This window comes from Nyctibius grandis, chromosome 21 (genome assembly GCF_013368605.1).
Source record: "Nyctibius grandis isolate bNycGra1 chromosome 21, bNycGra1.pri, whole genome shotgun sequence".
Classification (NCBI taxonomy): domain Eukaryota; kingdom Metazoa; phylum Chordata; class Aves; order Nyctibiiformes; family Nyctibiidae; genus Nyctibius; species Nyctibius grandis.
The window spans coordinates 4270878-4285015 of record NC_090678.1 but is presented as its reverse complement, the minus strand read 5'-3'; the positions used below and the strand labels follow the sequence as shown (position 1 = coordinate 4285015).

Sequence of the window (14138 nt, the reverse complement as noted above, 5' to 3'; positions counted from 1 at the left end):
GATAGGTGGGAACAGAATTGGAATGCTTCAAAAAATGAGAAGTTTGATTTTTATGTAGGAGCAGAACAAAAATGAAGGGGGAGCTGGAGTTGGCAGCATATTATCAGGGCAACAAGATATACATGTTACTGACATGGAATCATTCCATACGTACTAGATAAAAGAAGATCGTGAGAAAGGCCACCAAAAAAGCAAGTTTCCATTTATAAGGTAACAGGAAATTATAGAGCATGAACTGTAGTTTTGCCAGGAAAGACAAGAGTGAAACAAAGTTTAGTTCATGAAATTCATTCTAGTATTAAATAAGATAGATTTTCAGAAAGGTCCAACTTTTCAGTGCATTGCAAAATATTTTGATGGAGACAAGAAGATTTCAAAAAGCTTTCCAAATGATATATTTATGAAATCACAATCCTCAGTTTATTTTCTAATTTAGGGGGAAGAGCAATAATTAGGAGCAGAAAAATATGGATTGATGAATATGAACAAAGACAACTTGCATTGAATTCTGCTCACACAAACCTTCTGTTTATATGTAAGTTACTTAATTAACTTGAAGAAAAATTAATGTGGGAGCTACTGAAGTACATATAAAGAGTGTAAAAACAAAAAAGAAAGATACCTGAATTCTTCACTAAAAGCGAACCACTAATAGCAAAACATAGTATTTTATTCCTTTTATGAATTACAAGATACACATTTTTCACTTAGAATCATTCAAGCAAAAGCTAATGCTGACAGACCTCAAAATCTTGATTACCTTGCAAAGAGTTTGCAAATTTAATTGGTTCTCTATGTAACTGAAAAACTGGATCCCAAAAAAACCTACATTTGGTGAACACTGAAAGAGGGTGGAACAGCATGGGATTAGATTATGTCTTTCACTTGCTGCACACGATAATGGTTTTCACACGTTATAAAGAAATCTGTGCAAAATCTCTCAAAGGACCCACACTTCTACCTTGAAACAACCCTGTTGGTTGTGTGAAATGGCTGGCCAAACTGACTTTGTAATACAAAAAAAATTCTGCATTTAAAAACGTATCTCAGCTCTATGTCATATGGTTTCTACACGGTCCCTGCATTACTGTCATATTAAACAAGAATCATTCAAAAAAAAGTCACAAAAATAAACCTTAACTGTGCATCCAAATCTGAGTGCAGAAATGTGTGCAAAGAGATGATTCTACCCTCGTGCAGTGAACGTACAGGCGGGCCACCATGACGTACCTAAATTTGATGTAGATATGCTTAAAGCTGAATAAAAGAACGGAGAAAAATTATTGCTTCCGTTCAGTAGTTTTCCTCCCACGCAGATGACAAAGCCAACTAAACGCTGCACAGCGGAGGTATTCTTGTAAATACAAACACTTTCCACATGTACCGTGCTGTCTGAAAACTGACATCTTTGAGAACAAGCAGGAAAATCACATTTGAGATGCTGTCACAATCCTAAGGCAATGCAAATCCTCACTCCCTATTAGTAATTTACAAATTTGTAGATTAGTATCTACTGCCATATTGGATATAACCAACTGCAAAAACAAAAAATCAACATTATAAACAGATAAAAATTATATATCGCCTGGCAGTTACTTAAAGTGCCAAGGCAGTATTCAAGGCACTTTGATTATAACTTAGACTTAACAAAATACTAGAAAGCTAATAACCAAAACTAAAAAGACAAGAATCTCACTTTGAGGTTAATAATTATAAGTAAAAAGTTGGGGGGAACTGTTTGTCAAGAAAAGTCTTTTTAATCATCTTTATATAAAAGTGGTTAAATAAGGCAATTTTTTTTAATGATATGAAATGTGAAATTAGATGAGCATCGTAGTGGCAGCTCGAGGCCACACAAAACCATGGTACTCACAACTGAAACCTGAGAAAATCCTCTAACAATAGGAACTTCTAATTCCTAAGAAGCCAAGAGGATTGAAAATCCTTCTTCAAATTACTTTCAAACTATCATATTGTTTATAGGCAGAGAAGGAAAAGACAACCACTACCAAAATAAAGCATCCAAAACCTTCAAAATAATCTGCAATTGCTTCCAGACAAGATGCAAACACCAATTCATGCTCATTTATTACTGAAAAATGTCTATTTTGTACCATAATCTGAAGTGATTTTATGTAAGCTATAAGAAAAGGATTGAAATCAAAGAAACAGATTTCACCTATGTACCCAAGGAACTGAAAACTCCCTTAATTTGAAAGTAATTTTTCCCATCATTTTGCAAGAATAAACCAAAGTCATCAACAGATTTCCCTGGAGTATTCTCATACCGCAGGCCAGAACTATGGAACTGTATTTTGCCTTGAACTTCACAAAGTCAGCATGAGCAACAGACTTTACCAAAGAATCCCCACCTACAATGTGCTCCCAGCTGCACCTTGCAGGAGTGTCTTGTGGAGACTGGAGAAGAAGAGGGGAATATAATAGCTCCAAGTAAATCCCACTCATTTCTTGAAGGCCCAGCCTGCAAACCTGGCTTGTAAGTGAACTCCAGCCACAGTCCGGGTTACAGGACAGGAAAGCACCTGAGCCCGAGCCAGGTGACCTTCCCTGTACTTCCGTCTCCCTATAAACCTAGAACAGAAACAACCTTAAAATTCCTCAGTTTTCCATTTCATTTACAACCCTGCAATTTCATTAAATACTTCCATAATGCACAGAAGTGCTTCAAATTCAAAACATTTCAAATACTTGCCGTGTAACAGAAAGGCCATACTTGCATGAGCACATTTATACACAACTGTAACTATCAACACGAACTGCCACCATTCAGGGCATATTAAACAAACACAGTCTTCTGCCCTCTATTTTTTTTTAAATATACCTCAGGAATATTTTCATTTGGAAACTATAGATCTGCATTCTTCAGAAGTGCACGTATGTTAAAACTCATCTCTTATGGAACTGCAGCAAAGGATTCTGGTCTGAAGATGGCCACTAGTCAAATGACCTCATGGATTTTGGATTTATAAAGTTTTAGTTCATTTTTATGGAGATAGCAGAGAGATTCCTATACAAATTTAATTGACCTTGTTTAGGACCCACCAACATTACTCTGTATTGGATTAATGCAACAAACAGTTCCTATGAATTACATAAAGCTACTTTTAATTTGGATAAAAATGCAGTGTTGACTATTTCCACACTACTAATTATCATCCTTCTCACTCAGTCACCCTCAGTTGTTCACACTATCCCTCATCGTAAACCCCTGTTTTATCACCAAATACTCTCAACAGCTCTATTGACTCCTAAACACCACCTCCTCTACTCCTTTGCTTTTTTAAATCCTGAAAACAGCCTCTAACCACCCACACCATTTGACATAGCGCTCTAATTTAGTCTGATTATCTCCGATCATCTAGTACTGCCCACTTCTTATCTACTGCACGCACCATCTTTTTGTGCTGTCCAATACAACACACTCAGATTTCTTTGGAGCTTTCGGGGTCCTCTATCGTTTCATTTCTATTTTCATTGTCAAATTTCACCACCTCCACGCTGAATTTCCATAGCTCTTACGTTAATGTTTCTATTGTATAATATCTCTTTCTTTTTGTTCTTAGAGTTAAGACAGAGAGAGAGAACACAGAGAGAAAGCTTTACCCTCTTAAGTTTTGTATTTCTCCTCTTTTGCTGCCCTTTCTTACTTCTACAGCTTCACACTTATACCTAATTTAATCTTATTAAAGATTAAATTTCATCTTATTAAAGGCCAATACCTAAACACATTTCAGTAGAATTCTTTTTGGTTTAAATCCACTGTTCATGCATCAGTATCCACTATGCTGTCAACTGCATCCCTGCTCAGTTCCCAGCTGCCAGAAATGTAATATCTAAACCATCAAGAAATCTATTGCTGCAGCAAATAAAAACCCAACCCAAACTGTACTGCATTCCTGGAAGTCATTTGAGTGTTCTAGAGGCAATCTACAACTCCTGCTCAGAAAGTTATTTCTGGAGGCTTGGTAGGCATGTTATATTTTACCTGTCATGAATTACCTGCTTCAGGATGTCTGCTAAACATCCATGTCTACCCTGCAGGCAATTTATGGATTGGAACAAGAGCAGTAACCAGACACTCGGTACCACATAAAACTTCAGCAAAAAAAAAAAAATCTTCAACTCACAATCAGTTTAAAGACTATTGCCTGTTTTTAAACAGAATTGCTCCCACTTACAGTGATCCTTAACCTTCTAACATTATTCTGATTCAAGAAGAAACTCAAATGGAGTTATCTAGCATTCTCCTGAAACATTATATTATAGTTTAAAAAGAAAAAAAGGAAATTAAAATATTAGAGCCAAAGGATGATCATCATTTCATGTATGGTCTAGGCAGGCACCACTGGTAAAAGAAGCCAACCTATTCTTCCCCTTCTCCTTTGTTATTTGTTCCTAGGACTACATTCCCCTTGTGAATCCTTCTGCTGGAAAGCAATTTTCTCCAACCCTCAGGCTCATATATGCAGCCAGCCACTTCATCCTGCCATAGAATGACACTGCAATAAAAACACACTGTGCAGCTTTGTCTGTTTTGAATAATGCAATGTACAAACTATCACTTCTGTACATGTTCTCACTTACTCTTAATGCTCCAAAAAGGAGAAAGATTAGTTCAACCAATTGTCCTCTGCACCTTGTTACAAGGTTCTAGTCAAAGTTAAATATTAACAGGGAACTTTTCTGCTTATTGATACTTAAATCCATTTTATTTGAAACCTTTCCAGAAAGTTTAAGAATTTCCTCATTATATATTCTAATCTTTCTAAACTATATTCTGAATTTAATAGAAAACTTCTTATCAAGGAGTGTACTTTACATTTTAGGTTTTAACAAGAAATAATTAATATTAATTACATTTTAAAAGTTATTCTCTCCAAAGCAAGGAACCTTAGATGACTGGGTTGCCAGAAATATCTATTACAATATTAATAATTTTTTTTTTTAAAATGTGGTTGATCTGAAAGATCTCTAAGTAGCTATTGCGCAATCTTTGCAAAGATCTTGATTTTTTTATATAGAGCTGTTCAGATGAAAAATAAAGCTAAAATGAGAGAAGAATAATAAAAGGTAAGAATGTTATTTTGGGAATATACGATCTCAATTTTCTATATGCAGTTGCTGCACATTTGAAAGGGACTACACCTAACACTAGTATAGTAATTATTTTAAATCATTATTTGGGGGGGTGGGAATCACGTCTGGCCTTTCATTGAAACAAAAAGAAAAAAGAGTATTGAAAAAAAATGCTTCTTTATGAACATCTTTATTCATATAGACACCCCCCTGAGCTGTGTGTACACACACACCCAGAGCACACAGAGATCAGGTAAGGTGCAAACGAGGCATGCATTCTTACAGCACGATACAAATGACACTGCAATGGATAGTGCTTCTGAAGTAAATTAAGTAATATGCTGTGCGCATGGAGGATATTATATGAGGATATAGCAAAAAAATATAAAGAGAACAGATAATAATCCCCAATATCTGTAATGGGAACACCAGCCTCTGGCCTATGAAATAGGAAAGTCCGTACAACGCACATCTGCCCTAGTTAGGTTGCAAGCAGGAAAAAAAACCCTGTATGGCCAGGTAGCTACTATCCTTAACACTAAAGAAAAGAACAAGCCTTCTTCCAAGGCTAAGACAAGACATTGTAAACTCAAGGGGGCTTTTTTCCATCATCATAATTAGTACCCTGAAAAGAAAAAGAAAGAAAAAGAATGAAGAGATTTATTTAGAACAACTGCGAATGACTCATTTAACCTGCACATCCACTAGGACAGATAACTTCTAGGCAGATAACTCTGAATGCAGTTTCCATGAGAACAGAGTCACATCATGATATCTTTAATGTGTTCTCTTAGGAAGTAATCTACATTTAAAATATGGAAACTAGCATTAGGAAACTAAACCAAAGTTAAACTTAGGTTCATACCCCAGTGGAATACTTTTGCTCTATAATAAAATAAAGCCATTCCATAATAGTACCAACAGAACAATATCCACATTATTACTAATCGTGCTACATTCATCAAATTCTGGAACAGAGCTTTACTCTTCCCAGTAAGAAGCAATATAAATAAAAGTATTCAAGTAATTACTTAAACCCTATCCTACCAAACAAGCTCCACAAAACGTTCTGACTCTACAACCCAAACATCCAGCAATGAAAAGAACATCCACCAACGTTAAACTATGCTACACTGAACCACAAAACCCAAAGGTCAAATCTGAAATAATTCTTGCTATGAACAGCAAAGCAATCCCAAATACCCATTAAATAGAAAAGCTCCTTTAGAGAAAATAGTATTTTTACTATTCAGAAGAGGTACTTGATACAAAGGAGGGAATAACAGTGATAGTCAGTGCCCATCCCACTCTGTCCCAGGAATCAGTAGGTTTTCAATTCACCAAAGACCACTTGGCTGTGGGGTTTGTAAGCCCAGCGTCACCTGGGATACGTGGGGTTTTTTGTTTGTAACTGGAAGAGAGTAACCATGTAACCAGTCTGCTCCTGACTGTATTAGTCACAGGGATCTGATTCGTATTGCATAAACTAATATCCAACTACTTACCTATAAGCAAGAATCAAGAAGGAATTTTTCACAGAATCACAGAATGTTCGGGATTGGAAGGGACCTCGAAAGATCATCTAGTCCAATTCCCTGCCGGAGCAGGATTACCTAGACCATATCACACAGGAACGCGTCCAGGCGGGTTTTGAATGTCTCCAGAGAAGGAGACTCCACAACCTCTCTGGGCAGCCTGTGCCAGTGTTCGGTCACCCTCACCGTAAAGAAGTTTTTCCTCATATTTAAGTGGAACCTCCTGTGTTCCAGCTTGCACCCATTGCCCCTTGTCCTGTCAAGGGATGTCACTGAGAAGAGCCTGGCTCCATCCTCTTGACACTTGCCCTTTACATATTTATAAACATTAATGAGGTCACCCCTCAGTCTCCTCTTCTCTAAGCTAAAGAGACCCAGCTCCCTCAGCCTCTCCTCAGAAGGGAGATGTTCCACCCCCTTAATCATCTTCGTGGCTCTGCGCTGGACTCTCTCTAGCAGTTCCCTGTCCTTCTTGAACTGAGGGGCCCAGAACTGGACACAATACTCCAGATGCGGCCTCACCAGGGCAGAGTAGAGGGGGAGGAGAACCTCTCTCGACCTGCTGACCACACCCCTTCTAATACACCCCAGGATGCCATTGGCCTTCTTGGCCACAAGGGCACACTGCTGGCTCATGGTCATCCTGCTGTCCACTAGGACCCCCAGGTCCCTTTCCCCTACGCTGCTCTCCAACAGGTCTGCCCCCAACTTGTACTGGTACATGGGGTTGTTCTTGCCCAGATGCAGGACTCTACACTTGCCCTTGTTATATTTCATTAAATTTCTCCCCGCCCAACTCTCCAGCCTGTCCAGGTCTCTCTGAATGGCTGCGCAGCCTTCCGGCGCGTCAGCCACTCCTCCCAGTTTTGTGTCATCAGCGAACTTGCTGACAGCGCACTCTAATCCCTCATCCAAGTCATTTCCACTGTAATAAGTGAGACTTTTTATAGCACTGACAGAACAATGCCAGAAATCTGAAGAATAACTTTGTAAAATTATGAGTTCTGGTAGGTCAGACATACAGATCAAAAACGGCACGTAGAAAGCCCATTCTGAATGCTATGGGCTAACCCTCAGACTACAAGGAGATGACAGTAGGTCAAAGGTCTTCAAAAAAAAACAAAAAAAAAAAAACAAACCAAACCAAAAAAACACCAGTGGGAAAGACACTGAGGAGCTGTTAGCTTTAGAAGGGGCAGGCAAATATGCTGGGTCCAAGAACAGCAGCAATCCCCAAACATGATTCCCAGCTGAACCAGGAGATATTTTGATAAGCCCTAGTTATAAATGAGGGAAAACAAACCACATGCTGAGCAAACAGTTTGGGGGTGGGGGAATTCCCCATATGAGTCTGTTTGGGATTTTTTTGAGTTTTTCCTTACAAACAGGCATTTAAAGCCCACCATTTCAAAGCCCATTCTAATGCTGTCCTTTAGCAGCACATTCAAGGCAAATGGCTTCTGATCAGAAGAAAATCCCTCTAGAAAAGGTTTTCTATCTTGTAAGCAGAGCGCAAGCGCAGCAGAAACATTTTGAAGCAGAGAAAAATGGACATGCATTTGCTGCTGCCACTACTGGGAGAACTCCAAATAATGGGCTGGTAAAAATGCCATTACTAAAGAACTGCTGCTAGTAGAAAATTATGTTTAATCTTTTTGTCCAAACCAGTTGTATTTGTAATAGACACAAATAGGAAGAATTAAATGAGTAAATTAACAGCAGAAATATAGTAGTACTATCTACGGGAACTATAAGTGCTCATTTGCACTTACCTTCCTCTGCCTCATCCTCCTGCGATGATACAGGCCCTCCTCCACTTGTTGGGCTGACCAATTCTTCCTCTCTTGCAGATTCTCTTTGCAGACTGACAACTTCATAAATTGCATCCCCAGCACTTGTGTGGCTTTTTCCTTCAGACTGAAACAAAATATGTGTATGTATTAGGTCCCCACTGTTGATAAACACAGTTCTAATAGTAGGCCAAAACCAAACCCAAACACGTACAAACAAATCTCCTATCAAGGCTAAACAATAGTTCGAGCAAGACCCCCTCAGACTTCTTTGCAATGGCATACAGAGACTGGCAGTAATCAACAGCTCTGTTTAAGTTTTATAAGTAGAAAATACAAACATAACTGTGTTATTTCCAAAGCTGCCTCTTAACAACCAGTATTGTTCCAAATGATGATAAAAAAAGCTTTCAGATTTAAATATAGCCATAGTGAGATGAGGTCAAAGACAAACCACAGCAAAAGAAAAGAGGAGAAAACAAACAAGAAAAATACTGGAGTAACTGACATCACAGGAACAGGAATCGAATGCCTGAGGGGGGAAAAGAAGTTAAAGAGTTTTTAGTAGGTAAATACAAGACTAAAGAAGAAACAAAACCTCATGAAAGCCATAAATTGTGAAAAGCTCCTTGTAGTGTTTTACTCATTAAAAAAAAACAGAAAAATTCATCATGCTTCCAGTGAGTATAATTTGTAATATATGCCTTTGAACGGGGAAATATATTGGCTGTACCTGGCTATAAAATTTGCCTTTGTAACCTAAGTTTTATTTATTTCTTACTTTTATGTATACACATGTGTGCATGTGTACAAACCACGGATATCTAAATCTACACTTAAATTAACTTGGAAATTTGAGTGTGGTATCTGTAACTATGAGGTCAGAATACTTTCAGTGGAAATTTGTTCTGTAAAAGCAGTTTTTCTCCCTGTCCTGGTTTGGCCTAAACCAGGCCGATTTTCCTTTCAGTGATTTTTACTTTCAGCTAAGTCTCCTCTAACTAACTGCATGTTTTTGCAGACAGTGTCTGCTTCCAGGACTGATAACGCTCGAAGTTTGTAGTTATCACTGAGGCACCGGTAGGGATGTTGTGCAGAAAGGCTCTTGCTGTACTTATTCTTGAGAGAAACCAAGGTCACTGCTGAATTCCTCATTGCTTACGAGTGAAGAGCCGAAGGGGGGTCGCAGCTGCAGTGGGGAGCAGACAGGGCAGGTGACCCAAAATTGACCAACGAGGGTATTCCATCCCATACACGTCATTCTCGGTATAAAGTGGGGGGATCACGAGGGTCTCGCTCTCTTTCTGCTATGGCCGGTGTCCAGGGAGGACTCCGTCTGTTTTCCTGCTGCCCCCGATCCCGATCCGTGCGTTCCTGAATCCAGCTCTCGACCGTCGCTAGGCCCAGGCTGGGCCTTCCCGGAGCCTGCCCTGCAGTGCCGGTGGTGACGTGGCTGACTTCAGGGGAGCTCAATCTTGGTTTTGTATATATATTTGTATATATTTGATTATTTCTATTATTATTATTATACTTTTTTTTTCATTATTATAGTTTATTAAAACTGTTTTAACTTTCCAACCCAGAAGTCTCTCTCCCTTTTCCCTTTCCCTTTCCCTCTGGGGGGAGGGGGGGGGGATAACAGAGGGCATCTGCCGCAGGTTTAATCGCCAGCCCAGCTTTAAACCGTGACACTCCCAAATCTGTCTCTTTAGGAATTTGAAAACTTTCAAGGCAAACTCAAAGGTTGGGGGGCAGGGGGAAGTTGTTTGTTTTCTTCTTACTTCAAGCTAGAAAAGTTCAGGGTTTAATCCAAGTCTTTCATGTTCAATGGACTTTCACATGAAAAAGCAGTTAGTTACCTGTACTTTAAGCACCGGATATAAGGTTGCAAGTTTTAAAATAAAAGGAGTATTAGTTTCTTCTCTGAGTTACAGTTCTGAACACAATTATTATTCAGTGACACGCAGTGATTAATAACTTTGTAGAGAATTGCATAAAACTGCAAAGTAATGATTGGATTAAATGAACCAGCCCAAAATGTTGTGCTATTTTGTTCTTTGTGCAACTTGCCTAATTGGTTAAAATAATGTAATTTTTTTAACATATTAAAAACATCAAATTAACCATGAAAAAGAAAGATAACACAATTTCAGTTAGAGAATATTAAATTTGTTTAAAAAACAAAATTACAATAAAGTTGGAAGACTCCATGACACTTTTGCTGGAGATGCACATGAACTGCTGACCAGCACTTGCAATTTCAACAAGCTGGTGAAATTACACAGATGGAGAGCATAAATAGGGACTGCCTGGACTGACACTATATAAATGATTTTATACTGAGAAAACTTTCCTACTGTATTTTAGATTAATCATTCAGATCTGCTTCCTTTAAAGCCAATACTCCCCGGAAGAAATTGCCTCAGTTATCAGACAGTTTTGCTGACCGAACTTCTCATAAAGTCAGCTCAATGAACTTCAGAGTGTAGGAATAAATACCCTGCATTTTGTAACACTTAGCAGGACAATATTAGAGCCATTATCCCCATTTTATTCTCACAGAACACCATTATCAAGTAATTACAAAGTACTTGGTTAAATCAATCAAGTATTGATGCCACTAATATTATTAACCATCACTATCCATAGCTTTTATTTTTGAGGGATGAGGGATGAGGTACTATAGGTTTTGTTGTATGTTACAAGAATTACAAGTCTTCAGCTCCTTGCACATGTTCTGCTTAACTGCAAGAGCCACCTCTAGGAAATGTAAATAATTTGGCTATTTGTTTTTCCTGAAGCACAAATTTTCTATCTAGAAGAATCCACCTTTATGAGCATCATGTTCCAATGATGAAAATGTGCACGAGTAACACAGTGAGACAGACAGACCGATAGAACAATCCTAAATCACACAGCAACCTGCATTTATGTCATTCCTCTATCTGACTGCACCTCACCAGTCTCTGTTCAGACTATTAAATCTATCTGAACCCTTCCTCAGAAGAGTTCTGATTTTTCCCTGCCAATACAGGCAGGTCCCATTTGCCCCTTGGAGGTAAATGCCATTTCATTGCTTGCTCCTTTTGGAACAACAGTAATAGATGCTTCCTTACTGGAATGGGCACCTTGCTGAGACAGCCCAAGTCTGAAGTTTCCTGCCAAGGGCTCTGTGTGCCAGAACTCAGAACTGGGCAGACTGAATGCATGAATTTCTCACCCCCAGTCAAACACCCTACATTTGCACAATGACTGACAGCACTCCTGTTATGTTTTTACATTAGCAGGAAATTATAGCACCGGATTCGTTGTCCTGTGCAGAGAAGCCATCTACCTTGGAGCTGAGGCGTTTGATACTAATCCACTGTTACATTCCCTAAAATCTACTTAAGCTCAACTGCTCTCCCCAGAAGTTCACAAATGGCTGATTCCAATGCCATCTGCAAAGTTACTTTCCAAGAAGCAAGAGCGCCCTGAGGTACAGCGTCTTCCAGAGGTATCTGCAGGAACAGCTATTGCAATATAAACCATCCAGCTGACAACTGGCTAAATAAAGACTTGCCACAGGTCAGAGAGATCCTGTCATCCATGATCAGGACCTAATCTTGTAGAAAGATTGTTACAAAGATTAAAAGCGTTCCTTTCCCAAAACCTGCAGAAAAGCTCCTCAGAATTTTACAGCAGGAATAAATGAATGTGTTTCTTCAGGGAGAGGAGGCACGTGTATATTGTCACATTATAAGGGGTGAGAAAGAAAAGCAGCAAGCATCCATATTACTCAACTAAAAACAGTGCAGTTGTAAGTTATTTAAAAGGAAAGCTTAACTGATTATAGATAAGTACCAAACAGTTGAGAACATAATATTTTCAAATGTAATTTAAAATGTAGATATTATCAATATTTGCATATAACAGTTGGTTTTCTCAGATTTTCTTAAATTCTAAGTTGCTGTGCTAGTCTTTAGAAGAAATACAGAAACAGCATTGCATGACATTTATTTACTCGCTAAGTGTTAAACACAGCAGCACTTTTGCCGTGTAATACCAACATAGCTTGGTTTTTTCAGACCTATTACTGTACCCCACAGGAAGATGACATCTCAAATATTCACATTCGACTCAGTAAAATTAAATCACTGCTCTTTGGTTTCATTAGTCAAAGGTGATGGGCCACTATTCCAATGCAAATGATATAGTTAGCCTCTGCTGTTCACTGTTTGAACCAATACCACAGCGTAAGCCTTTGGAGAAAGGAGGTCAACAGTCGCTGCAGAAGGATGCTGTTGTGATAAAGGGCAGACATACAGACTTTATGTACCTCACCCAATGCCAAAAATGGAAGAGACTTTAGTATTCTACTCAATAGATAACTATTCAAGAAACACTGAGATGGATACATCAGCTCTCAGTGCTTGAGGAAGAAATAAATGCACATTAATCACAAGCACAGGACTGGGAAAGCTAACATAGAGGGAATGCACAACTATGCATTAAGCTTCATCTTAACCATGTTCCTCCCTCCGGAGAGTGGAGCAGTATTTGTACAACTTGACTTAAAAGCCAGACGCCAAGGGACTAAAACTGAAATAATTCAGGGAAGACCTTGCTAAAAATGATTATTTCTGTACTGCTATTTGAACATTTCGTAAGGTTACAATCATCAGTAAGAAATCACACAAACAACACTAATTTAATAAATCATTGCAAAAATAATGCCCTTAGCCTCACATTTCAAAAAGCCCTGGGGAGTGAAGGATAAGAACGTAGTTCATTTTATACCTCATCAGCAACCATGGGGTTGCTGGATGGCAACTTCTCCACACAGCAGAACTTACTTTTCCAGATAATCTTCTTCCAAACTTCTCTTTTTGAAAACATGGAGAAATCTACCTTCTCAGATACTTTGAAAAAACAATAGTAATAGCCTAACTCTTAAACCTCTGCCTTAGGTTCCTTTGACTTTGATTATATTCTTCCAGCCACCTACCTTCACATTTTGCACCTCAGTAGCCAGGACTTCCCTTTGTTACATATTAGTTGATTTTACAGTGAACAATTAAAGAGTTACTTCCCAGTTTTACCAGTCAAATGGACTTGCTTTAGATGTCTGCGTACAGGCCAGATTGCATGAAATAAGCCAACGACTTATGACTCATTATAATTCAGTGTACAAAGACATTGAACATTTATATATGCTACTTAAGCATTATGCATTTAAGCATCTCAGCAATAAATAGTTAAAAGAAAAACTACTGAGGTGCAGATGCCATGTTAAATTTTATAAAGGCCAAATTAGGACAGACAAAAATGCTCCCAGCATCAATTTTCCCTTTAAAAAACAAACCTGCAATACCTGCTTTAGCTTCATATAAAAAGTTTCTGTGAAGGTCTTTCTGCTGAAGTACCAGAAGCGCTCATTGGCAGGATACACACGCACAACAGTCTCCAGCAAAAACCGGACTGGCTCTACGATTTCAGTAACAACCATATCCACTGCCACGGTCATGAATACACGCTTATCTAAAACACAAAAGTAAGTCACATACAGAAAAATTAGCCAAAGTTCTAATTTCTCAAAACAATAAATGACAGGAGTAAACTGTTGTTCAAGTTGAAAACCCTTTCTATATAATTATTGATTCTACACTCTACATGCCTGCTGCATACAATGAGAGCGTGCATTGAACAGCATACCAAGTAAATCTGGTAGCTTTTT

At 38.5% G+C, this 14138-nt stretch overlaps 1 protein-coding gene across 8 annotated transcripts in view; it reads right to left on the bottom strand.

The window, feature by feature from the left end:
- The window catches only part of RABGAP1L (RAB GTPase activating protein 1 like), a 257691-nt gene that overhangs the window by 206096 nt on the left and 37457 nt on the right, over positions 1 to 14138 (bottom strand). For all 8 annotated transcript variants that reach the window (XM_068417064.1, XM_068417065.1, XM_068417063.1 and 5 more), the window contains 2 exons: positions 13776 to 13942; positions 8405 to 8549 (listed from right to left, as the gene is read on the bottom strand). In XM_068417064.1, coding sequence (XP_068273165.1) covers positions 8405 to 8549; positions 13776 to 13942 — 312 coding nt within the window. The remainder of the gene's footprint in view (positions 1 to 8404; positions 8550 to 13775; positions 13943 to 14138) is intronic.